Source organism: Struthio camelus, chromosome 12, assembly GCF_040807025.1.
Source record: "Struthio camelus isolate bStrCam1 chromosome 12, bStrCam1.hap1, whole genome shotgun sequence".
Taxonomy (NCBI): domain Eukaryota; kingdom Metazoa; phylum Chordata; class Aves; order Struthioniformes; family Struthionidae; genus Struthio; species Struthio camelus.
The window spans coordinates 15,662,007-15,686,098 of NC_090953.1; the positions used below are offsets into that span (position 1 = coordinate 15,662,007).

At 36.9% G+C, this 24,092-nt stretch overlaps 1 protein-coding gene across 1 annotated transcript in view; it reads left to right on the forward strand.

Moving 5' to 3' along the window:
- The window catches only part of LOC104148292 (protein unc-13 homolog A), a 71,777-nt gene that overhangs the window by 38,030 nt on the left and 9,655 nt on the right, over window positions 1-24,092 (forward strand). Inside the window, exon 7 of the mRNA XM_009681408.2 lies at window positions 8,257-8,323. Within this exon, the coding sequence (XP_009679703.1) occupies window positions 8,257-8,323 (67 nt within the window). The remainder of the gene's footprint in view (window positions 1-8,256; window positions 8,324-24,092) is intronic.

Genomic DNA, 24,092 nt, shown 5'->3' on the forward strand with positions numbered 1-24,092 from the left:
ATCTTTCAGTACTTTGAGAGTGAAATAAAATAGCTCTGTCATACTGCAGAGTTGTGCCCTGGAGAGTGTTTAGTTTGTCACAACGTGTAAATGGTAATATAAATGCAGCTATTTCACAGGAGATCTAACAAGCAGTCTTGAATGACAAATTGCATTATGCCTCTCTGCTTATTTTTGCATTAGCAAAAAAGCTTACCCTAATATGACAAAACGAACTTCAGGAATCAGGCTTTATTAATAATCTCTCAGTTCTAGAATATCGTTCTAATTTTTTTATTCCCTGTTCCTCTGAGTTGCAGTTTAATCCTTCTGAATGGCCATACCCCAATAGCAAAAGGTAAAGTTTCACCTCGCTATTTCCTACAACAGTGCAGTTAATTTTTCAAACAGATTATGATCATAAAGAGAATTGATCTGGTTTCAGTTTGACCCTTTTTCAGTTGACCCTCTACTTTGGCTGCTGTCCAGTTCACATGTAGAAATTAACTTAGATCAAATTCTCTTGAGCTCATGTGATTTGCTCCGCTCCATTAGTTAAAGCTACATTGGAGTGAGATTTTTCCTCCGTGTATGTCAGTGACAAAACTTTCACCTAGAGATAAGTATGTCCTCTGAAATGCTCTGATGTCTGTATGTTTGTCACAAGATACCTCAAAAAACTTGTACAAGGGATTTGAATATTACTATGACTGGTCTCACTCAAAAGAAAGCAGTAAGTCATATGCACTGTAATTATGTAAATGAAAGTATAAAATTCACTACACAGGTAATTCTTACACTAAATTCACAATTTCCAAATTGCTATCTTTGTCAATTAAGCCAACTTAAGAAGTTATCTCCCTCTCCCTGAGTACCTGTTCTCATCTAGATAGAATGGTTTACTCTCTCTTTATCTTTATCTGTGATGATACAAATGCTTGTTGAACCACGTTGTAAGTGAGAACACTGAACTAACCTAGTTGAAAAATATTCTTAAAGTAAGCTGTGACTTCTTAAGTTAGCTTTACCATAGATGCCAACAACCCATAAACATATGGCCTGAAGGGTGAAAGCACACTAGGGAGAGGAAAGTACTTCCCTTGCAGCAAATAGTTAATTGTAACCAGGAAGAGGAGGGATAATGAGGTTGCAATTATTGACAAGGTATCTTTAACAGCTGTGCAGATAATGGTCTTGGCTAGTTGTACCTTAGAGGTATTTCTAAAACACAAGCAGAAATAAGGACGTTCCTACAGGAAAATGGGATCAACAATCCACATACGTTATGCCTAAGAAAATCTTAGGAAGAAGTGGTGGAGACATTTGAACTTGGAAAAAAATGTGAGTTTTGCTGTGGGGGGGTAAATATATACCTAGAAATCTCAGTCATTTTCTGTAAAGGTGAATCTGAAAACACGCGCCTTGTATAAAACAGTTTCTTAATGATTAGGTAAGTATCACCCCAACTTGAAAAAAGAGGGGGGAAAACCACCAAGAATTACCTAAATTTTATATGTAAGCATGTTTTTGTCTGTACTGATTTGTTTCAAAACTTTTGGATGAGTATAGATAGTAGCTGGATGATAGCGCTGCACTATGTATTTTAACTTAGGCTTGTACTCAAGGGGACTTCAAAGAAATCAGAAAACACTAAATTATTTCATTCCTATAGACAACAGTGCTCACCAAATATGAGCTGATAAGATAACTCCAGCATCTTGTCCCAAGGAAACTAAGGTCTCGCAGTAGTAGATAAAACCAAACAAAAACAACAACAAAAAATAATCCACTCAGAACTATAAATTTAAACTATCCTAAGTGAAAAACAGTAGTAATACAGCTATGATGTGGATAGGTCATTTAAGATGATAACTTCTGAAGCTTCTGAGTGTAGACAATAAGAAAATATATGCAAAGGAAAAAATACAGTAAAATTTAAAGTTTTACTTCAAAGATAAGTTAACAGGTAGTTGACCCATAAGCAATTTTGTTCTCTGCTCTAATATTTGGAAATTAAGTTTTATGAAGTGCTACTAGGGCATCTGCAGATGGGAATTTCTGCAGGATTAGAGGTTGAATGTTACAGGAAAGCTATTTTAGAGCAAAACCTCCCTTCTGTTATCACTAACAAAAACAAATTTGTATGAGGTAGTCAGATAATGCTAAATTATATGATTCTATTTAAGGTTAAAAAAAAAAAAAAATCTCTTAATGCGATCAAGTTGACTGGCCTAGCTCATTTCTTAATTCTCCTAACTTTTTCTAGTCATTCACTTCTAGTTAATATGATTAAAGTTAAGCTGGACTTGCACTGCCTATAGTTCTTACTAGTCTTTTAAGCTACTACTTATTACACAGTTTTTTAATATTGTCTTATACTGTTTATTTACATCTACACTGTATAATTCTGAGGCCTACAGAATGAGTTAAGATTAAGTTACAGCTGTACATCACAATAGTCCTTAAGCTGGGATACCACTTTTCCAGTTCCACATATCACATAAAATTTTTAAGAATGCTATTTCTTCTAAATATATTAGTTAATTTCAAAACTAGTGATAGAAGGAAGGCACCTTGTTTTCAACTGGTGACTGTTTCAGTGTACTCAGCTTCAGGTAATCTCCTGGCACTGGACAAGTTTGTTGTAGGCCAGGTGCATGTAATTATTACTGATGCCACTTCAGCCTGTTGTGCGAGGCAATGGTAGCTTCCTTCAGCAGCTAGTCCTATTTGTGTGCTTCCCTGCACCAACACTTTTGAGATATCGATAAAGAACTTGTTGATGCAGCCTAAACGAGTAACATGGTGTATGAAGTCCCCCAGAAAAGTTTCAAGTCAATTCATATACTTCTAATGTGCACTAAAATGTGCATGCTTCAGAAGCCACGCATACTAGTACTTGAAAGTATTCTTTTCGGTGTTCTTTTCGGTATTCTAAAGAACACAGAAGCTGTTTTTCATCTTTACGTATTCTTTCCCATCCTCCTTCATTTAAACTACAAAAGGATGGGGAAGGAAACTGAGAAATCACCCTAAGTGTCACTGCTTTTCCCATATCCTTAAAAGGAATGACCAGTATCAGATGCTTTTCAGAAAGCTACTTAATGGAAAAACAAAGAAAATCACAGTTTTGGGGTAGCATACTATACCAGTGCAGACCTCTGCTTGATCAGTCCACTGGAGATTGATTTAAGCACAAAATGTTAGTTCCAGCATGACTATGGGAAGCGGAAATTACTGATGAAAACTTGTCGTAATAAGCACTTTTCTTTTAAGGGGGAAAAAACAGTATATTTATTTCAATTTTCCTTGCACGGTTCATTTCCACTTATATTTAAAGCTGGTGAAATCAGTGGTAATGATTAATAGTTAGAAATCAGTGCAACTGTTCAGGACTGTCTGTTGAAAACAAGTAAACATTCAGAGGATGTCATTATTTGTCTATATGTGGCCACATTGCAACTGCTATCTAATTAACTGCTTTACAACAAAGTCTATAATGGCATTTAATTTTACAAGAAGTACCATAAAAATGCAAATCGTCATTGAAATACCAGACCTATTTTAATGTTTGGGCAACACAATTGAGAGGGAAAACATCTGTTAGATAGAAGTGTCATTGTCACTTCTGCTACTGCTGTTGTATAAAAATCTGTAGCTTTTGATAAACATGATTGTGAGCAGCCCTCTTGTTTATCTAGCCTGCACGCTCCTGTGCAGCAATGTCTTCTGTTAAATGGACTGCAAGGAGACTATCTGTTTCAGTCTTTGGGGCAAAAAGACTCATAGTCCAACTAAGTTTGCAAATGCATCAAATATTTGACCTAGGGTACTAGCTTAACTCGCTGTAACTGCATATTGCTGAACTTCTCATTGCATGGCTTCTTTTCAAGTTCTTCTTCCCTCTCATAGTTCTCTGAGTTACAGCAGGCTGCCCAGTAACCTTTCAGAGACCAAAATCAGGCAGTATCTTGTAGAAATGGGTGAATTGGTATGAATTTCAGGCGTTCATCTTGTTTGTTATTCAGCTTTTTGGTTAGTCTACCGTTAGGAGCTTGTATTCTTTCAAGCTATCAGCAGTGACTCTCAAGTTATTTTCAGATGTAATCCTTGTGTTAAATTCTCCTAATCTGCAATTGTTGGTTGTTTTTTGTTCCAAAAATCATGGTAATACACTTGCCTAGAGCAAAACATATTTTTTGCGCCTGGTTAGGGTAGCAGTACAGATCGCTTTACAGCAGTTTCTGGTGTTTGTGACTCAGAATTCCTGTAGCCTGCATGTCATCTAGAGGCTTTATTCAGTAACGAGTTGAAGTCTTCTGCTAGGTAACTAGTTGGTTTTAGTAGATCTGAATAGAAACTTAATAGTCATTTGTTGTCTAAGCTGAACAGTTCACTGCGTCAGCACGATGTGCACAGGTAAAAGGCTCTTCCTACCCTCTCTATCTGTGCTGAGCTTTCATGTGGATATATATAAAATAGGTGCCATGTCTGCACTGAGATAATGAGTTTATTGCACTGCGCGCAAGTGTGAGGAGAGTCTTTACTCCTGCACTATTCAGTAGTACAGTTTACTCAGGCAGTACGCAAACATACTTAAACTTCCTCTCACAGACAGGAAAGGATCACAGAACAAACACTTTCTAAAAGAAATCCAGGCCAGTTAGATATTCTTATCTGCCTATCTTGCTTTTCTACGTTATCCCTCAGAACTTAGATGCATTCAGGACTCTGCTTACTTTCGCTTAAGGTGGAGAAAGCTGTTTTTATGTGTTCCTTCTGAATCGATGTTCACGTGTAACTCCGTCTGATCTTGGGGTTAATTACGCAAACAATTTTTGAGGTTAATTATTAACTAATAATTCCAGTGTAATTAACAGCAGCTGGATGGGGAACACTCTAAACAGTTGGCTGATTTACTGTGTGTGTGTGTGTGTGTGTGTGTGTATAAAATACACACACATATAGATGTAAAAAAGTAGATGTAAATATGAAAAGTAAATGGGAAAAAGGCTGAAGCTGCAAACATGCAGTCCCCAAGGTGGGGGCAGGGGAAGACAAGACTCTTCATATTTTATGTGCATCATGTTCACTCATCCATGCTTATCGGAGAGGGCATTTTTCTCTTCAAATAAAAGAGCATTATTCTAAAAGTCCAAGGTTAAGTAGGAATGTGTCGGCCTAGGGATAGCACTAAAATATGATATAGATAACTTGCAACCTTACTTAGTAGATCAATCTGTGGAGGATAGTAGTAGCCTATAGAATTTCACTGCATACTTTTATTTTGCTACGTTCTATTATTATACAAGGCAGTATTTACTTACAGATTTTTGTAAGAGTGGTAGAGTCAATACTATTCTTAAATTTTCAACCTGTGCAGAACAGCTGGGAAATGAATTTGCATTTTACAGCTCACACCAGTGTATTCTTCACAGGTGTGGCAAAACAGATGAATAATGAGATTTCATAATAATTGGCCAGTGTAGCTGTACAATTTCTGTATGTAGAGGCAACCAATTGCATAGCACAGATAATTCAGATAAGAATCTTTAAAGATTTGTTAGCATTCTATTCTGTTAATGGTGCTATAATGGAGTAACTTTAAGACTTTTTTGTTGTTGTTGTTCATGGTTTTATTCCAGGGTTTTGGAGCATTTGTCACCTTGAGAGGAAAATGCTGACATTTGTGAACAGGCTTCATCATAATGGCACTACATGGAATTTGAGTCTGTGTAGTCTTAAAAGACTATCGGGGTATATGTCATTAATATATTCAGTGGGACTTTTTAAACTCATACTTTGAACTTTCACATTTTGACTTGTCCCACAAATGAACTAAGTGATAGTGGCTTTCTCTCATTCAGTTACTGAGTTCAAATGAAATTAAGATTTCAGGGGTATATAACAGCTTATGACATTAGATATTTGAAATGAATCCAAATTCCATTCAGAGACTTTTCATAGGATGTACCTGCAGAGATCCTCTGGTCTGTTTCTGGCCACTGGTGGACTCGGTGGCATTGTTCCTAACATTTGTTTGTCTGGTCTTATCTGACAGAGATTGCACAACTTCTTTACTCCATCCCTTTCAGCACTTAGCTGTCCTTATCTGCACAACATACATGCTAAAATGCACTTTCTATCTCCCTTGCTGCAATGCAAGACCTAGAAACTAGTTTCTTAATACAGCTACCTGTTTCATATCCAAATGCTGTCGTAATGCATCCTCTCGTTATTTTCTTCTCTAGACTAAACAACTCTTGCTCCTTAAGCTTTTGTTATAGGACATATTTTCCAGATCTCTCTTTATTCTTGGTGCTTTTTTCTGGCTCTCTGGTCTATGTCATCTTGAAGTGTGGCATGCAAAACTAGGTTAAGTACTCCACTCCTTGTCAGAACCAGAGGAAGCATATTGCTTCATGTCCCAAACAATATTTGTCTCTGTATTTCCCAGTGTTTGCTCTTTAGACATAGTGGGCCACTGTTGAATTTTTATTCAACTTGGAAACTGCTATATTCTTGAGAATGTTTTCTGAAAAACAGCTACCAGCACTTTTTTCTCCTTTAAATATATTTAAGCATTAGATTATTCCTGCCTAAGTATAGAACCTTGCACATTTGTGTGTTGAATTTCATCTTTTTTTTCCATATTATGTCTCTAATTTGTCAAGATCATTTTAATTTTCAAGTTTATGCGCCAACGCATCAGAACATGAAATGATACACCGCTCTAAACATATTCCTTTAGCTCCATGCTCCCTGTAAGCAAAACTGATCATGCTATATAGAGTACAACAGTCAACCAATTGTTGAGGGTCAGACAGAGGGTAGTACGATATATTTTGTGCCATGTCTTTCACCTCCAGGATATTCTCTCAGTGACTCTTTGAGTGCAGTTTGAGTGAGTCACAGTGCTAGTGTCTCACAAGGGTTTGCCTTCACGGTGGCAATTCAAGAACATCCTTTTGTTTTCCTGAAATTTGATGTCAAAAACCCTAACCCTAATTTCTAAACCACTAGAATCAAGAAATGCTCCTTTACCAATGCTCCTTTATACCTTATCAGTAAAATAAGGGCGGTGATCATGTCTTTGCAAGGTAATACACTCATAGAATTAATGGAACACCAGTAATCCAAAGGGAATACTGTGAACCAGGATCTTCTTGGATGTTGGAATTGTTTCAGAAAGCCTGGATATATCAGAATTGTTTCAGGACTGCAGTTGGATACTACTTTGCTACAACAAAGAAAATCAGCAGATAGTGATATCTGCATCTATTTTGCTGTTTTGTGTCTAAGTTCTGCTTATTTTTTCCTCTGTCCTGAATCAGTTATCTGTATGCTGTGCTCTAACTTTACATCAAATCGCTAGCAGATCTGGGGGCGCTTCACTGTAATCATTCTATGTTGTATTTTGTCATCAAACTGCTCAAGTAGGGAGCAGCAGGGTAATTGGAAATAAATGCGAAAATGGTGGGAGAGGAACCTGTTTCTCTACCCCATTCTTAAATTGTAAAGAAAACAGTCTTGAAAATTACGTTATCAAAAAAAGTGGATAAAGGTTTTTGACTTGTCATTCTGTTTTAACTATAAAATGCTACTCAAAAAAGTTGTTTAGAATAGGAATATTAGGTTTTCTTAGAAGGTTATTTATTAATTTTATTTACCTTTTGGAAAGAAGTGGGCTAGAGTTGCAAATAGTGTCTTAGATGTAAATAATGGGAAAAAGTAGTATCGAAAATTATCTTTTAACCTGGTTATCCACCATAACAAATGCTGATCTAGCTCATGGTGTCTTGTCACTTTAGTAGATATGAATGAAATAAATCTTCCATATTGAGGGTTAAGCAACTCATAATCAAGTGTTCTCTCCAATTTTCTTTTCTGTAGTTTGTTTGGATTTAATATTGGCAAAGTGATACCAGTTGTGAATCCACTCACTGAATAAGTACTTGCTGAGCAACTTATCGTATTATTGAATAGCAGAATGATACTGTGTGAATTCAGATCAGCTCTTTTCATGTTAAGTATAAAGTTACGCCAATTACAAGGATAAGTTTGCGTACTAAGAATAAAACATAGAGCTAATATTTTGTAGAGTATTGTGAAAATTGCAGGTACAGTACTGTATATAAAGACTGAACACATAGAAATGGATGACGGTTCTTGTGACCTTTGATCATCTGTGCATAAATTGATCAGAGCTATTTTAAATTATTTTTTGCTGATACTTGGCTGTTCTGAGTGCATTTTTATTTTTCTTTTTTTCTCCAGGAGAAATAAAGATCAAGCTGACAAAAGTAATTTCGCAAAAGCAAGATGGGCCAGGGCTATTCAGAAGGTAAGAGCTTTTATTATTACTATTAATGTGTTACTGAAACTTGGAGAATTTTCTCAGGTGGAGAGAAAATTCAGTAGAAGGTTTATAGTTCATGTAAATAACAGTTCATTTACAGCAGGCTCTGAGGAAGTGACTGTTGAGTTTCTGATGGCAGGGATAAATTCTTGTGTTGGTTCTTAAAAATCTGTGTGGTTCCCTTCTCTCAGGATTCTGGTAACTTCTACTTGAAAAGAAAGAGGATGGGATTCTGAAGCTTTCTTTTAGATACTATCATAAGATGGCTTAACTACAGTCATTTCTCACCTGCATTGCATATTAATCTAGAAAGCATCATTTAGACATCTCTTTCTGAATGAAGGACAAATTGAAAATGTTACATACTTATTTTCAATATTATTTAAAACAAATCGTTTAAGGAAACATTGTTTTAATATTCTTTCCTAGAAAAATCTCAAGTTCTACTGATGGTACCATTGTCTGAGCAGGCTTTTTTTTTTTTCCATCAGATATGATAATTAAGGGAACTTGTTATGATCATTTGCTCTGATTATGTGGCTAATAATAGAACCAAGTATTTTCTTGCTCACTATTGCTAAACTGTACGAGCTGTTGCCTCATATGACTGATTGGGAATTTAGGGGTCATCAGTTTTCCCTGTGTTGCTCAGTAGTACTGTTGGTCATGTCAATTGTGTGGCACTTTTAGATAAAGGAAAGGGAATAACAAACCAGCTTTTAAAATTGTTTGCATTAAATTATTCAACTTTTGCTAGTATACTTCTGTTATGCTCAGATGGGCTGTTTACCAGATATGTATAGCAGGTAAAGGGTTTTGGAAGGTGAACTACCTAGTTCTCTGTGCAGATAGCTTCCCTGGGATAACACTGAGCTGTTTTGGTGCCAGAGTTTCAGGTAAGGTTGAGTATTGTTGTCGTGCTGTCCAGAGAGATGGCTAGTTTTCAGTGCGCGCAAGCCTTTCTTCTAAATTAGCACTAATGTACTGACTTTGAAAACCGAGTACCGAGCTGACTTTAAGGAATGGTTGCAGTTATGGTAGACTGAATTTCAGCTTCATACGTTCTTGCACTTATTTCATAACTTAAGCAATATGGACTGTTCCTTCAATTAAACAGCATTGTCTCATGTATAAAACTGAATTTGTTGTACAAAATAGGAAGGGAAGCAATTAGTTGTACCTTTGAGTACTCGACATCTGTGTTCTGGACCTGAAGGCTACTTGAACGTTTTTCAAATGATTAGAATGAGATAGCTTCTTTAGAGCTGTTTAGGCTTTGTTGTTTATCCAAGTGTTTCCCAGAGCCTCAAATAGGAATGTATTTAAATTGTGTGAATTCCAATGCAGTGTCCTATAGAACCATTACATAGTTATGAAAATATATAAATCACATAGGTTTTGCTGTGATTCAGAATGAAAAACTAATGCAAAGGAGTCCAGTTTTCAAAAAATGAAATAACCGCTTCCCAGCCTGTCAATCTTTTTGCTCTATGCTAATCCATTACTGGTCTGTTGAAGAGCGAAGAGCTTGGGCTGTCAAGACAGCTGCCAGAGAATTGGTTCTAGTGTGCTGAGCTGAACAGCTATTATGGAATGATACATTTCTGAGGTCCAAATTTCGGCGAAGTAAATAGTTGAAAGATCACTTTTACTAGCTGTTGCTACATGGGAATGATAATTCTAAGAAGGGCCTAGGTTGTTTCTTTTAGGAAACAACTGATTTATTTTCCAAAAGGAGGGGAAAGTTATCACAGTTTGTTAGGTTTTCATGAATGTATTATACTTTCTTGAGATTTCCTCCATCTAGTGTTTGGTAGTGGTCACTTACAACCTTGTATAAACTTTATATATATATTCTTTTATCTATAATCTTTTTATTTCCTTAACTGAATTCTCTCCAGTATCTTTTAGCACTTTACAGAAAACTGACTGCTTTGCCATGTATATCGCATTAAACAGCGTTATACGAAACACTGTAGTCTTAATGAGATAAAATTGGATGATGACTATTTGAAACTTCCATCAATTTCAGTTGCGTTATATTGTAGAAGGACTGTTGAAATGTCTGGTTCACTTGCCTATACGTTTGTCTAAATAAAATTTTCAATATAACTTTTTTAAAAAAAAAAAAATTATGAAGCCTGAGAGGAAAAGATTCTAGTTTTGCTATCTAAAGAAGGCAGACAGTTCAACAGGAACCTTAATTTTCTAGCTTTCAAAACTTTAGTTCTCCTATGGCAAGACTTCCTTTTAAGATTGGTAAAAGGACACAAAAAAGGCCAGTTTTGCAGAGATAATAGCCTTTCTTTTCAGTATCTGTCTGTAATTCAATAACAGATGACTCTTCAAGCATGCAGCCCTTCGTTTCCGATCCGTAAATTTTTGTATCTACCTCTGTGCACCTTCTGATCTGAAGAATGGTTTGCGCAGGGTTTTTGGGAAGAACAGATAAAAGACTACTCAGTATTCATCTAAAACTGACACTTCCTTCTGCTACCTGGTTTTATAATGTATAGGTCCTGCCTCTGAGATGAGACTATTACCTTATGCAGAATTAGGGCATGACAGAAGTCTCTGCGAGGAGATTACTTTTTCCTTTGCTTCACTCCTGGATGGAGCAACTGTCTCAGAGTCAAGGTCTTTAATGAAATGTCTGCAAGGAAACAGGCAGCAATGAGAGAAATGTTGGATTAAGAGGATAAATGTTGCATGAAAAGTGAATTTTTCAGTGTTACCTCTGCAGTCCCTCTGCACAGCTCCCTTTTGCAGTGTAGATGTAACTGTCTGAACACAATCATTCCCCTCCACCCTCTCAGCCTCAACCTGTTTTCTTAATCTCTCTGACAAGGCTGTGGGTGCCGGGGGAGACTGTACTTCTAGTAGTAATTGAACCCAGTTGCTTTGTCTGACACCAGAGCCTTAACTAAATATTTTATCCCATTCCCATGAAAAGGAAGTGGGACTGGTGAACTGGTGGGTCAGGGCAGGAAGAAGATACATGCAGAAGCTGAGGTAACTAGCAGTCCAGCAGAACGGGGGAGCAGCCCCAGAGCTCTTCATGAGGCTACGTCTGTATTTAAAAACAAACAGCTGGAATAAGAAATAAGTTAGTCTTTGGGCTTATTTTGTTTTAGAAGTTTCTTTTAATTTCGTCAGTTCTCTTAAGCCAGTCAGCTTCTTGGAAGAGATGCTCAAAAAACATCTGTCTTAACTATGCAGTGTTTGAGTGGGAATTTTTTTACACAGTTCTCTTAGGTCAGTATTTTGAAAGAAGCTTACAGTAACTCGTGTGTGAAACTTAGGATCTTAACTCCCCCAAGGTCGAAAAAATATTTTGAGCAATAAAAACTGGTACTGTTCAGTACTAACGTAATGAGTATTACACAAGAGATAATAAGAGAGTACTTCACAAGGGATAAGAGTGTAGCCCTTTCGGAAATGCTGCTTATTTTGTACATGTAGGAGAAACTCGTGCAGCTACTACACATGAAATTTTTTCATGGACAGTTTGTTCTGCAGTGCCACTTCTATGCTTTTATGGCAAAGTCAAACCTGTTTCACAGGAAATGCTTGTCCAACCCCATCCAAGAAGCCATCACAGTCAGTTTCTTCTGAGCTATTTCTTTCCTGTTCTGTTGGGGGCCGATTCCTATTTCTTGTTTATTGATTCTGTTGTTCTTTATGATATTTTTTCTTCTTCAGTTCTTTTTAGGGTGCGGATGTGTGAAGACGGGAAAATATATGTTTATACTGGGGTCTCCTGGGAAGAGAGCTTCTCTGACTGGAAGCATCTACCTCTTAGTCTGTCACTGGTTTGATCATTTGTTTATGCCAAACAATGTTAGTTCAGCAGAGAAGATGCACAGGACAAATCCTGTTCTAACTGACATAAAACACAAAACTCTTGGATGTGTCAAAGGATCCAGTTTTGTCCTGTAGGCAGAGACTACAATAATCTTAAGATGCTTTTTCAAAATTTCTCGTGTGAACAGTCACTTTTTGATGTTTTTCTAATTGTTTATTCAGTGGAATAAATTTATTCTCACGTTTGAAACCAAACCATTAATGCTGTCATGTAGTCAGTAACTTACATTATGATTTGAATCAGCTTCATGTCCTTTAGGTGGTAAAGGAAGCCTTTGTATAAAGGAATGTGCATATTACTCTGCTTTCCTCTGTCATTCTTCCAAGTACTTTGGAGCTCTAGGGTTAGAAGATGAGTAGTAAGTTCCTATAAATAGGCTGGAATCTTGGATTGTCAGTGTGCAATGTAATTGTTTTCTGTAGCAAAGTAGTCAAGATGTCTCGCTGAACAGAAATCGGAAGAGATTGCTCAGTAGTTAATCAAGGATTGGGGAGAGAGTGAAGAGGCTGGTGACAAAGTTAGTGAAAATCTGAAGAGTTTAAAGGTTTGGTGCACGGGAGATTATGTGAGCAAATATCTTATGTAGAACTCTCTTTGAGAAGAAGCAAAGGATTTATAGTAGTACTTAGGGTATTTTAAATCTGAAGTTACTGTCATTGAAAACTGTACGTGTTCAACTTTGGTCTTCATATGCTTCTAATTATACTTTTGAGTAGAAATCTGAGATATTTGGGACTCTGTAAATATAACTCTGGAAAGGCTGGGTTATCTTGGAGAGAGTGATAGGGATATCAAAGGGAATCAAATTTTATGTTAAAATATTTAAATCATTCTAATAACCTGAACATTATATTACAAGTTTTTGCATAGCAGTAGTGAGGGAAAACGGACACATTTTTTATTATCAGCTGGGTAACTTATATTTTTGTCATGACGCCAGCAACAAGTATGTCCCTGTTGTTGAAGGTTAGTCAGAACTCGGTTCTAAGCCTAACTCTTAGTAAACTGGCCTTTTCAGTGAAAAAAGGTATGCAATGCAAAACATTTTATTCAGCTAAGCTTTAGTGTTTCCCTGGATCACCATAAGTGATCTTACACAAAGCAAAATGCATGGTTTGACCACTTATTACATTTGACTTGCAGTTAGTTTATCATAAAAAATATGGGATCTTTCCCTCTTTTGTTTTTCCTACTAAGCTTGATAGATATGCTAGACCAGAAGGAGTACTGTAATGTGTTGTATGAAACAGTAGTGTGAGAAATGACATGTAAAATGAAAATGTCATTCTTCTCTTAATCTGGCAGCCACCACAGACTCGTAACAGCATGTTACTGCAGAGAGGCTTACCCCTTCACTGGCTCTTAAAGTTTGAATTTAGACAAAGAATACCTTGCAAACATCTTGTTTTAGCAGATTAAGATGATTTTTTCTTTAGTATACCTCTGAAATCTTGTAAGGAGGAGACAGAAGAATTGAGCCACGGAGTGTTATATGGACCAGTATTTCTCTAACAAGCTGGTGGGTGCTTGCTAGTCTATCAGGATCTAATGAGACTCTTTATTTTGATGGCTGACATGAATACATATGCAAAGGCTTTGGGAGCCACTTCTTAGGGGAAGGTTCAATCATCTTTGTCTATTTGTAGTAGATATTTCTTTGCGTCCCCAAGTGTTAGGTTCCTGTTTAGATATTCAGTGCAGTTCCTTCCAGAAAGATGAAGAAACTGCCTGTTTTTAAGGGAAATTCATTTAGGCTGACTGATGGAACCTATCCAGATCAGCTCCTGCATTTTAAAAGGCACAGTCAGGAGAAAGCTGTTGCATATATAGTGCTGTCTCCAGAATGTGGGTCTGATGACCGCTGAGGAAATGCCCAGTGGTTACAGAATGAAAGAGCCTTAAGGTGACGATGCTTCTGTATGACATGTTCCTGATTAATTTGGCAAATAAACATTTGTGGAAGATGGACCTTAAACCAAAAATCATCTATGTGTGCGTATAGAATTTTATTTGCACATACAACATGTGCACACACACACACAGAGTGGCTTGGAATGACCTATTTCCTTAGGTTAGAAACAAAGCAAAAAGATAAGAATTTCCAAAAGGAGAGGACTTAGCTGTGGTAAATTTCTGAAGCTGTCGCCTCTATGAATTTCTTTTTATGTTGGTCTGCAGTCTTAATCTCTGTTTAAATTCTAATTGTGTAATTGTCATTTAGTCCACATCGATGTAGTACAATTGATGTGACAATAAGTGGCATTCTTTGCTCAGAAAATCTGAGGCGCCTGAAGGATGAATCTCTGCCAACACCTAATGAAAACTCGCTTTGCACTTGCAAGTGTTCTTGTGGCTAAAAAAAGACTATCAGTAGAAGACGAAAGAACATGCAGCACAAGAAGATCAGAAAATGAACAATCCTGATATGTTTTACAAATTATATAATGTTCACACAACCTCGTAATAGTGGCATGCAAACAAATAAAGCAAAAGGAGTAATTCTTCACAGAAACTAATCTCTGTATTTAGGTACTTACACTGTAAGATCCTGCTCCCGCAATAAAGGGACTCTCCCTGTCCTTAAGGAAATGCAAAAATAAAGAATGACTTTTAATTATCACAAGGAAGGCTTAGTTAGGCACTGGAGCAGACTGTAGAATGTCCATCACTGGATGCCTTTAAGAATAGAGGAGTAAAAATAAGGATCAACTTTATTATTACTACTGGAATTTTAGGGGAGGCTATTTAAAATGGAACAGAGAAAAGAGTGGAGAGATTTCTCAGGCGAGTGACCGATAAAATAGGCAACTACAAAATACCTGTAGCACCATAAAGGAGAAGTAGACAATGCTGCTACTTCAGATGTTTCTTCTCGGATAGAAGTAACATGAATTCTTACTGCACTAGAAGATATATGGGCAGCTTATTGGCAAGTCTCTAGAAAACAGTGTCCGAGGAGCTGTTCCAGTAGGAATGTTTGGGATGTATGCTTTTGACAACTGGCCTAGGAAAATAAGATGTTGTGTTAGGCAGTTCTGATTAAATATGAGATGACAATCAGAAGCTGTCCTGAGGCAATGTAGCTAATGAATATTTACTCCAGGGAGGGGAGAGGAGTTAGGCGTTTGAGGAAAACTGCATATTAGGAATTAGGAATACAGGAATAAAGAAGGTCCTTTAATTGGTGTTCTGCTAGTTGATTTTAAAAGGGAAATCCAGATCAGAATTACTTTATCCCCTACCCTGATCCTAATATCTGTTTTTCAGTTTGTTTTTCACTCTACTGTTAGAAGCAGTGAAAAGTTGAGGTTTTTTTTCTTTTTTGCTTAGTTCTCTATCAGATTTGAAATGAACGCTGTTAAGTACTGGCAATAATTATGGAAAGATGCATTTAGAGTTCTTCTTTTCTTTTAAATCACTGTTATCCATGAGTAGAATCAAGTGGCTTTCTCCTCCTTCCCCCCCGCCCCCCCACAGCACTGACTCTGTGTGTGTCATTTTGATTATATCTTTAGCCACTAATCCTACGTTTACTGGAGACTGTCTGTTTTGCTGCTGAAATATAATCACTTGAATAAATAACTGTCACTTCTCTGAGATGGATATATTTTTTTATAAAGTGCAGATCATGGTAATTGATTTCTAAGGCTAACATTAAGAGCGTTAAGGAGACTATCCATGTAAGTGACTTAACCCTTGTGTCATTCCACAGCTGTAGTAACTATAGTCCATGAGTACTGTAAACAGAAGATGGCAAAGTAATGCCAGTGTATTGACTGGTCTTATAACCTGGAGATCAGCAATGATAGTGACACAGATTTGCCTAGGCAAAACCTCCCTATATGCCTTATATCTTAATTTGCAAAATGAGCATAGTATATCCAAAAGAATATTGATGCCATTACATTGAAAAATAGTTGGTATGTGTTCCAACAAAAGCAAAAGATAAAATAGAATTATGCTGTTGTTTATTATTCTAGGTTAGCTATGTGGTGGTGAAGTGATGATGTTCAGTATGAGAATATTCCCTACAGGAGAAGTCATCTGTAACAGTTTTGGCAGCAAATATTGATTAGCTATATCACTGAGAATCAAAACTTGGTAAACTAATAGTGAAGTGGACCTTAGGCAGTGACAGCAGTGAGAATTTAGGAGCGCATAAGCAAAAATCATATTCTTTCTAGGAACTGTGGGTTATGACATTAACACAGTGTTTCCCTTTGAAAGATTTTAAATAGGCCCAAAGAAATTACAGGGTTTTTTAAATCAAAATCTTTCAGGTTGAACGAATTTGTAGTTCTTCAGTTCAAGGTATATTGTTGCATGCAAGTGTGATTTCAAGTGGGAATAAACAGATATTTCCTTTTCATGAATTGTTAGTAATAGTTGTTTTGTACTTTAAAAAGTAATTACAGTGTTCAGGTCACGTTCAGCATCCTAATTGGGCTAAAGGATTGTCAGTGAACAAGCTGCATTTTTTTCCTGTTTGAATTATTTCAAAGATGAAATATTTTGATCTTGACTATTTTCTGTCTGAACTTTGACCTCTTTGAGTTTATATGAAGAAGATAGAAGGGGCAACATGAGGAGATCTGACTAATATTTCTAAAATCACTTCATAGGTGCTTTTGAATTATTCAAAAAGTAGCGTCTGGAAAACTTATTCTGTTGATGACAAAAGGTAATGAATTCATAAAGACAGCGTGGCAAAAAGAAGTCTGACTTGTGTTGTGGCTACTGAACCGACAGCAAGGAGTACAGTGAAAATACTTGCCAATAGCATCGCTTATTTTCTCACAGAGCTTATGCTCCCTGTGTAGGCTATGATAAATATCATATAGCTTTTATTTGCTGATTGAATTTATCTTGGAATGAAGATGAATCAAACTGATGCCTTTTTGGCCAGTCAAGGTCTTAAATCCATTTGTGCTCACTGGTAACTGAACATGCGTGCAAGCGCATGACAATGAAGAAAATGAGACTTTCAAGTGCTTTTTGTCAGAACTCTCCACTTAATGTGTGTTTTAGCTTGAAAGCTGATAGTAGGCAGAGCCTGGTGCTAATCCTCAAGGAACAAGAGGAAGCATGAGCTGCTTTTGTATAGTAGCTGAACACAAGAAAAGTCATACATTGCTTCATCCTGATAGCAGTCTTGAACGTATGGTGCTAAGCTGAGATAGTGAATTGGAAACTCAGCTCAGATCAGAGTAGCACCACTTACATCAAAGAGGTCTAAAGTCATGGAAGTCAGTAAATCTAGCAACTAGTTGTATGGGACTGATTAGAAGTTTTATGCCACCCTGCTGGTAAATCATCTAGCACTTACCAGTTATAATTGGATACTGTTTCAAGTAAGAAATTACTCCACACCACCTTATTTTCCATGTCTCATTGTTTCCTCAACATCTGCACTGGATATACTACCATCTAAAAAGATAAAAGCACACTTACCTCAGCTTTGACTAAAGGATTGTATTTATTTCTTTCAGCATGGGGAGAACTCACTAGGATATTTCTTTTTCGGGAAAGACTTCCTTCAGTTTTTTTCAGCTTTCTTCAGTTGAATGTGGGTATTAAGAATGATAGACCCCAGGAGAAATCTTTATGAACTGTTGCACCATCATTTGAGGAATCTGTTAGGCAAGGACAGAAAAAGAATTATCACTTTGCTTTCCTTCTCAAAAAAAAAAGAGATAAAATCATTCATAAAAGAGAATAAAAAACCCTAAGCTTTATCTCTTGACTGTCATAAAAGAAAAAGGAGTGTTATTGAGTCATAGCTTTTAGAGTGCCTCTTTGTTGCTTTAGAAACTTTGGCATTCTTAGACAGTTTGTGAAATAGGAAGGATTATTTTTTGATGAATATATGTGCTTTCTGCTAGCACCTAAACCATTAGTTTCTGATTCTGTTACGCATTTGGGTTGGTATACTTTGCTGAAGAAGTTGCCAGGCTTTTTCTTGGAAGTAAAAGGCCAATATTGAAATGTATGTTTTTTTATTTTTATATTGTCCTATAATCAAAAGAGAAAAGGGACAAATGGGCTTGTAGCTAGCATACACCCTTCCACAATAAAATGTCACTTCTCCACTTTGCTTCAAAGAGAGCTCCCAGTAACATTCTTTCCCTTCTTCCCATTTCAGTATTTCCAGTAACCCTGTTACAGCAGTTTGCGGAGTGTTTTGGACTTTTGTTAACTGGCTTGTTCCAGTATTATTGGTAGCCTGTGCTTCCAATAGCTAAGTCAATGTACAATACAGCTCCTGAAGCATATTTGTAATTGAATTATGGAGTGTTCTGTGAACATTCAAGCAGATGCTCAGCAGACTATGAAGCGCAACGGGTTTCTCATCAGTGAAAGTTTGCAAGAGAGACTCTATTGCCACATATAAAACAAATCCTCTGATTTCCCACCATTTAACTGCCATGCAATTATTTTGAAAAATTCAAAGTACTTGTTTTGTTTTGTTTTTAAAAGCTAATAAAGGCCACTCTCCTCCTCTTTTCAGGACACATTCACAGTGGACCGCTCTACTGTTAGCGTATGTAAAGCTAGTTCATTGTGCGCAAATACTTTTCCAGATTAAAGGGTCAGAACAGTTCAATACACTTAATGTTTTCATGGTTATTATGAAATAAACTTGCAACTAAAATGCAAGCAGACAATTTTTATTCTGAATGTTACTTTCCCGAGAATATCCAGTGCTATCAAGTCATAATTACTCGGTAAAGAAGGTGGTGGTAGATGAAGTTTAATATCATAATCCAAAGGTGCAGTGCTGGAGAGTGCTTTGAAAAGATCACTCTACTCTGTGTGCGTGTGTGTACATATTTGTGTTTACATGTACACATGCGTGCCTCGTGGCTGAAATGTTAAAAGTACTTGTAGTTGTTATTTTTCATAGGGTTTGGCTATTTAATTTTATTAACTATCTGAATTTTTAAAAAATCTAGTACTTATAAATAATGGTTGTCTTAATTTTGTCCCTTTCTGTAAAATAAATAATATGATTGCAGTGGGAAGTTTAGTCTTTAATAAATCTGATTTTTCGTTGTTACCTCAACAGGAAAAAAATCAAACTCACGTAAGCTAAGTGGAGCAAAACAGCCTGAGCATAAGTAGATTTAAATCATTAGCTGTATTGAGTCATGTATTTCTGATAATCTCTGGGTGAGAGATTGCCACCTAACCGATGTAATAACTAGTCCAAAAATAAACAACTTCAAAAATACCTATTCTTATAAACTCAATGCATTAAAAAATTACTTTTAAATGTTTTTGACATCCAGTCAAAAAGCTCAAAATTTTTTTCCATTTATTTGTTAACTATTTTTGAACAGAAGTCTTGTTATCCTGGATGTGACTCAATTCGGATTTAAGATTATTTAATTAAATACTAAAAGGAAGTAACTTGCAGAGAAATATCTCCCGGGCACCAAAGTGATTTTCTAGCCTAGGAATGTCCCGTGAGAAGTGTATATCAAAGAAGTATTGCATTGAAGCGTAGACTATATTCAGTGAGTTGTAACCTGGGAATGATCTCCCATCCTTCTTGTTTTGAGAAGTTTCTGTTTCAGAGACTATTTCATCAGCTTTAGTTATAACAGAAGATACTATTTATGTTGTATAATTTGAAGCTTATAGAAAATAAGCCAATTGGTGTGAAACAATTGGGCTATCCTTCAAGGATAGCATTCTTGTGGAGGCAAAAGATAGTTTGTCGAATGCATTAAGGATACTGAAAGAATAGGTAGGATTGTGAAAGGAGGATAAAGTTGGAGAGAATTGGGGTTAATAATGATGAGGACTGGCAGAGTACATCTCATGATGCCAAAAAAGGAAAGTCCCAGGGTGAGGGGGGAGAAACGTATGGGGACAATCAGACATCATATCAATGGGAGATGTAGGTTAGGAAAGAGAACTGAGAAAAGCCGAGAACTGAGCCCTGATAAACTGAGAGTCCTGGCCAAGAGAATGATAGGTCATACACTGAAAGGCTAATATTGATATTGATCACTAGAGAGAGAAGGCTCGGGGAAAAAAAGAGATACAAGAAAGCAAGTTACCTTACTTCAGTGTGTATGATAAAACATGCAAACCTCTGCTGTGGCAATCCTAGCATTGTGAGCAGGATTGTTTTATAGATTCAGCCTCTAGGGGCCTTGCTGCATCTGCTTCAGTTTAGTTTCCTCCTTCATCCTTACAGGTCTTTCTTGTGATTTGTACTCTTACCATCTACCATCTTAACTCATTTTCAAATTACAGGTTTTTTTTTTTAATCAATATTACTTGTTCACCACCAAAGTGATTTTTTTTTCTTTCCCAGTTTGTTAATTTTCTCTTCACTGCTGAATCTTTTCATGTTGCTGCCTTTCATGACAAGTCACGAAGACTCTTAATTAGCACTGTTAATAAAACGAAGACATTTATAGTTGGATTATTTAAGTATATGACTGAGGGCTGTACTAAGCAGAGATCTGTAACACACCCCTTCTGGGTCATTTTTGTTCCAGCAAGTTTTACTATGTGCATACAGACTCTGCAAGCAGGATATACATAACTTAGGAGTCTAAAGCAATTATTTATTTCTTAATATGAACAACAGAAAGCTGTGATTAGCAGGTTACTAGACTCATCATTAATATGTGCCTCACCCTGGTAAGATACCTTACACTGCTGGCTTGCGTTCTTCTTTTTTTTCTTATCTTGCTCACACCTTAATGACAGTTTTCTCGGTAAAATTCGGCCAAGGTCACCCACGTGCTCTGCATTGGACTTGATCTTGGATCAAAGAAATCTGGACTCCTGGGGTGAAGGTTACAATGCCTTCCTCAGGCCAAAATACATCCACTGATAGAGCTGAGACAGAAGAGGACTAGGAAAGTGTAATGCACACATCCATGGCAGTGTTTGCATACAAGGGTTGTTTTATTTGGTACCAAAGTTGTAAAAATCAATAGAAATGAATTATTTTCAAGAGGGAATAATAAAAGTTGACTTGTGTAATGGAGTAACGTGAAAAAGTAGTTGTGCTATATTACTCAGAGTTCATTGTACTTTCCTGCCATTTTTTTAAAAACACCAGGAACAAGTTTATGTGTTTTTAAAAGAGTAACTGTTTGCACAATGTGACAGTTTTTGGATAAATAAAAGAAAAATAATCTGTAGGCATTTTTGCAAAATTATGCCTGAAATGAAATGGTCCAGGAATCACATGGACATTGAAAGTTAATTATTGCAGAGATCAGGATATTCTTGTGTGTCAAGTACGGTGCTGCACAGCTGGTTAGTTATACTACTGTTATGGCAGAATAGTGAAGATTCATATTGGCACTTTTTCTCTATGAAGAGCTGAGTACATTATTAGTAGTTTCTATAAGAGGTTGGTTACTGGAAAAAATGGTGTAACTCCGGCAAAAGTTCTAAGCACACAGAAATAGAAAGCAAAGCAACAAACTGTAAAAGCAGTCCCTTAGGTAACAAGTGGCAAATGAGTCAGATTCTTTTGCACATTCTAGAATGAACACGTTCTGAGAGGGGAGAACCAAACAAAATGGTCACAAGGGGAGAATGCGGCGTGGGGATTCAACTTCAGAAGTAATGCATGTTCTTAAGTTACCACTTCAAATGCTTGAAGTTATGACTGTGGATGCTTGGCATGTCCAGTGGGAAAAAATTCCTCTCTCTCTACTTAAATGTGCCTAGTTATTGGGCTTACTTGAAAACTTTTCCTCTCTACTTGTTTTCACTGCCTTGAATCTGTGATCCAGACTTGCACTCCCTTCTGAAACGAGAGCCAACTTTTGTTTAAATTGCAGCCTGCCAGAGGCTGCTACCGTAATTTTAAATTGTTTGCTTGTTCCTTGTTAATTACAATTAAATTTTGTTAAGTGGCGAAAAAGTAGTTTTGAAGATTTTTAAGTTGCATACTTTTATAAACCTAGGACTTAGTTTAAGAAAACTGTTTTTATTGGAGACAGTTTTTGGTAGGGGAGTTAAAAGCCGCCTTGGCTTTTATTGCTTCAGAAACGCCGAGACGCTTCAGAGCGCAGTGCCGCGCCGCGCAGTCGCCAGCAGGGGGCGCGCAGGGAGCGGGCTGGCGGCGCCCGCCGCTCCCGGCCGCCCGTCGGGCACGGGACCCTCGGCGGCGGTGCCGCGGGCCGCGGCGGCCAAGGGCGGGCGTAAGGGAGAGGCTTGCTGCGGAAATGGCATCGCTCCTCCTTCCAGTTCACTTGTCAATCTAGAGATCGCAGGTTAGGTTGGAATACGGCCTTTAAGGACTGACACGGTTATTGCCATCCGTAGTGAAGGGGAAGGAAGGTTATCCCTAAAGCAGATGGAGAAAAAAGATATAACTTAATTCTGTGACAACTTTGCAAACCTTTGGGCTGAAATCTATCATGAAATATCAATTACTTCTAAGCTGTTCCATCAGTTATAATTAAGTCACTCTTTCAGAATAAGCATTATGCAATAGAAATATTCGAATAATATAGTAGTTATAAATTGAAGTATTTTCATTTGACAGACAATTATTCCTGAGCAATATTTACAAAAACCTTGTCTGAAAAGTTGCCTTCTTTCAATTTTTACATAAGTTTTTGAGTGTTTCCAGATGTGTGTAAAATATAACTGTATAGGACAATAAGTCCTCTTTTAAATCTGCAGCTGAGTTCCAACCACAAAACTGCTTTCTATGTGTGTATTACACTACCTTATAAGTGAGTTTGTTCTGCACATAGACAAGTGATTTTGTTATAAGCTTGATAACCTGGAATGTATTTTATGTCTTTGAGAATGAAATAGTTACTAGCATAGTGTAGGTACAGATGGATTCAAATTTTTTCTAAATTAGCACATAACTAACAGACTAAGTAAAATTGGGAAAGTTGTAAACACTCCTAAATTACTGAAATCATTTTTCACTGAAGAAGAACTTGAGAGTTTAAACTACTGAATCAGGAACAAAGAGCACTACCACACGTGTTCTGATGTGCAACAGGTCCGTAAGAGTAAAACGTTTCGAGTGCATTGCAAGTGTGGTTTCAGGATTTGATTCAGTTCTAATAGGTTTTTCTCATTTCGGGGAAATAAAGTTACCTTTCAGTCACAGAACAAGAGAAACAAGCTTCAGATTCTTTTAGAAAAGATCATATTTACAGTCCCTGTCCTGAAGTTTCGGGGGGGGAGGGGGGGGATTTTTTAGACTCAGAGTTGCCAAGGTGCTTGGAGCTATTCATTTAAGTTGCTCTCAAGGTAGCAATGAGTAAAAGTAGTTGTCATTTGACTAAGGTGGGTTGGATAGTTTTGATCTATTTCGTCTTGAGTAGTTGCCCATATTATAGCTATCATGGAACGCAGTGGGTCGTCTCTCTCTTCTTAACATGTAACTTTCAGTCCAGGATATAAAAGCAAAAATATGCTATTACTATTATTATTTTTAAATTAATAAAGGAGGACCTAATATTTCAGGATTGTTAAGAAATTTGGAGATTTCTGTGGTACGTGCTTTCCTTGTAGGACTGAGATACCCAAACTTCTGAAAACCTAAGTACTTGGTATAACTTGCAAGGTAATGGTTGGCTTCAGCCGTATTATTCTTAATAAGATATAATTTATTCTTCTTATCACTGTATCACCAGAGATATCTCTTATCACCAGAGATACTCAAATACTATTTACAGTGTGGGATGGCAGAATTGGTCACAATCATTACTTTTTTGGCTCTTATTTTTAGCCTTTTGCCCAGATGGTTGAAGAGGGTTACGGTTTTCCATATTCCAACGTTTTAGGTGTTTCTCATATGTGACAGTGGAAAAGCAATTCCATAAATAACATTTGGAGAACATGAGCTGACTTGCTCCTGTACAACTGATGATGTCTTCAAAT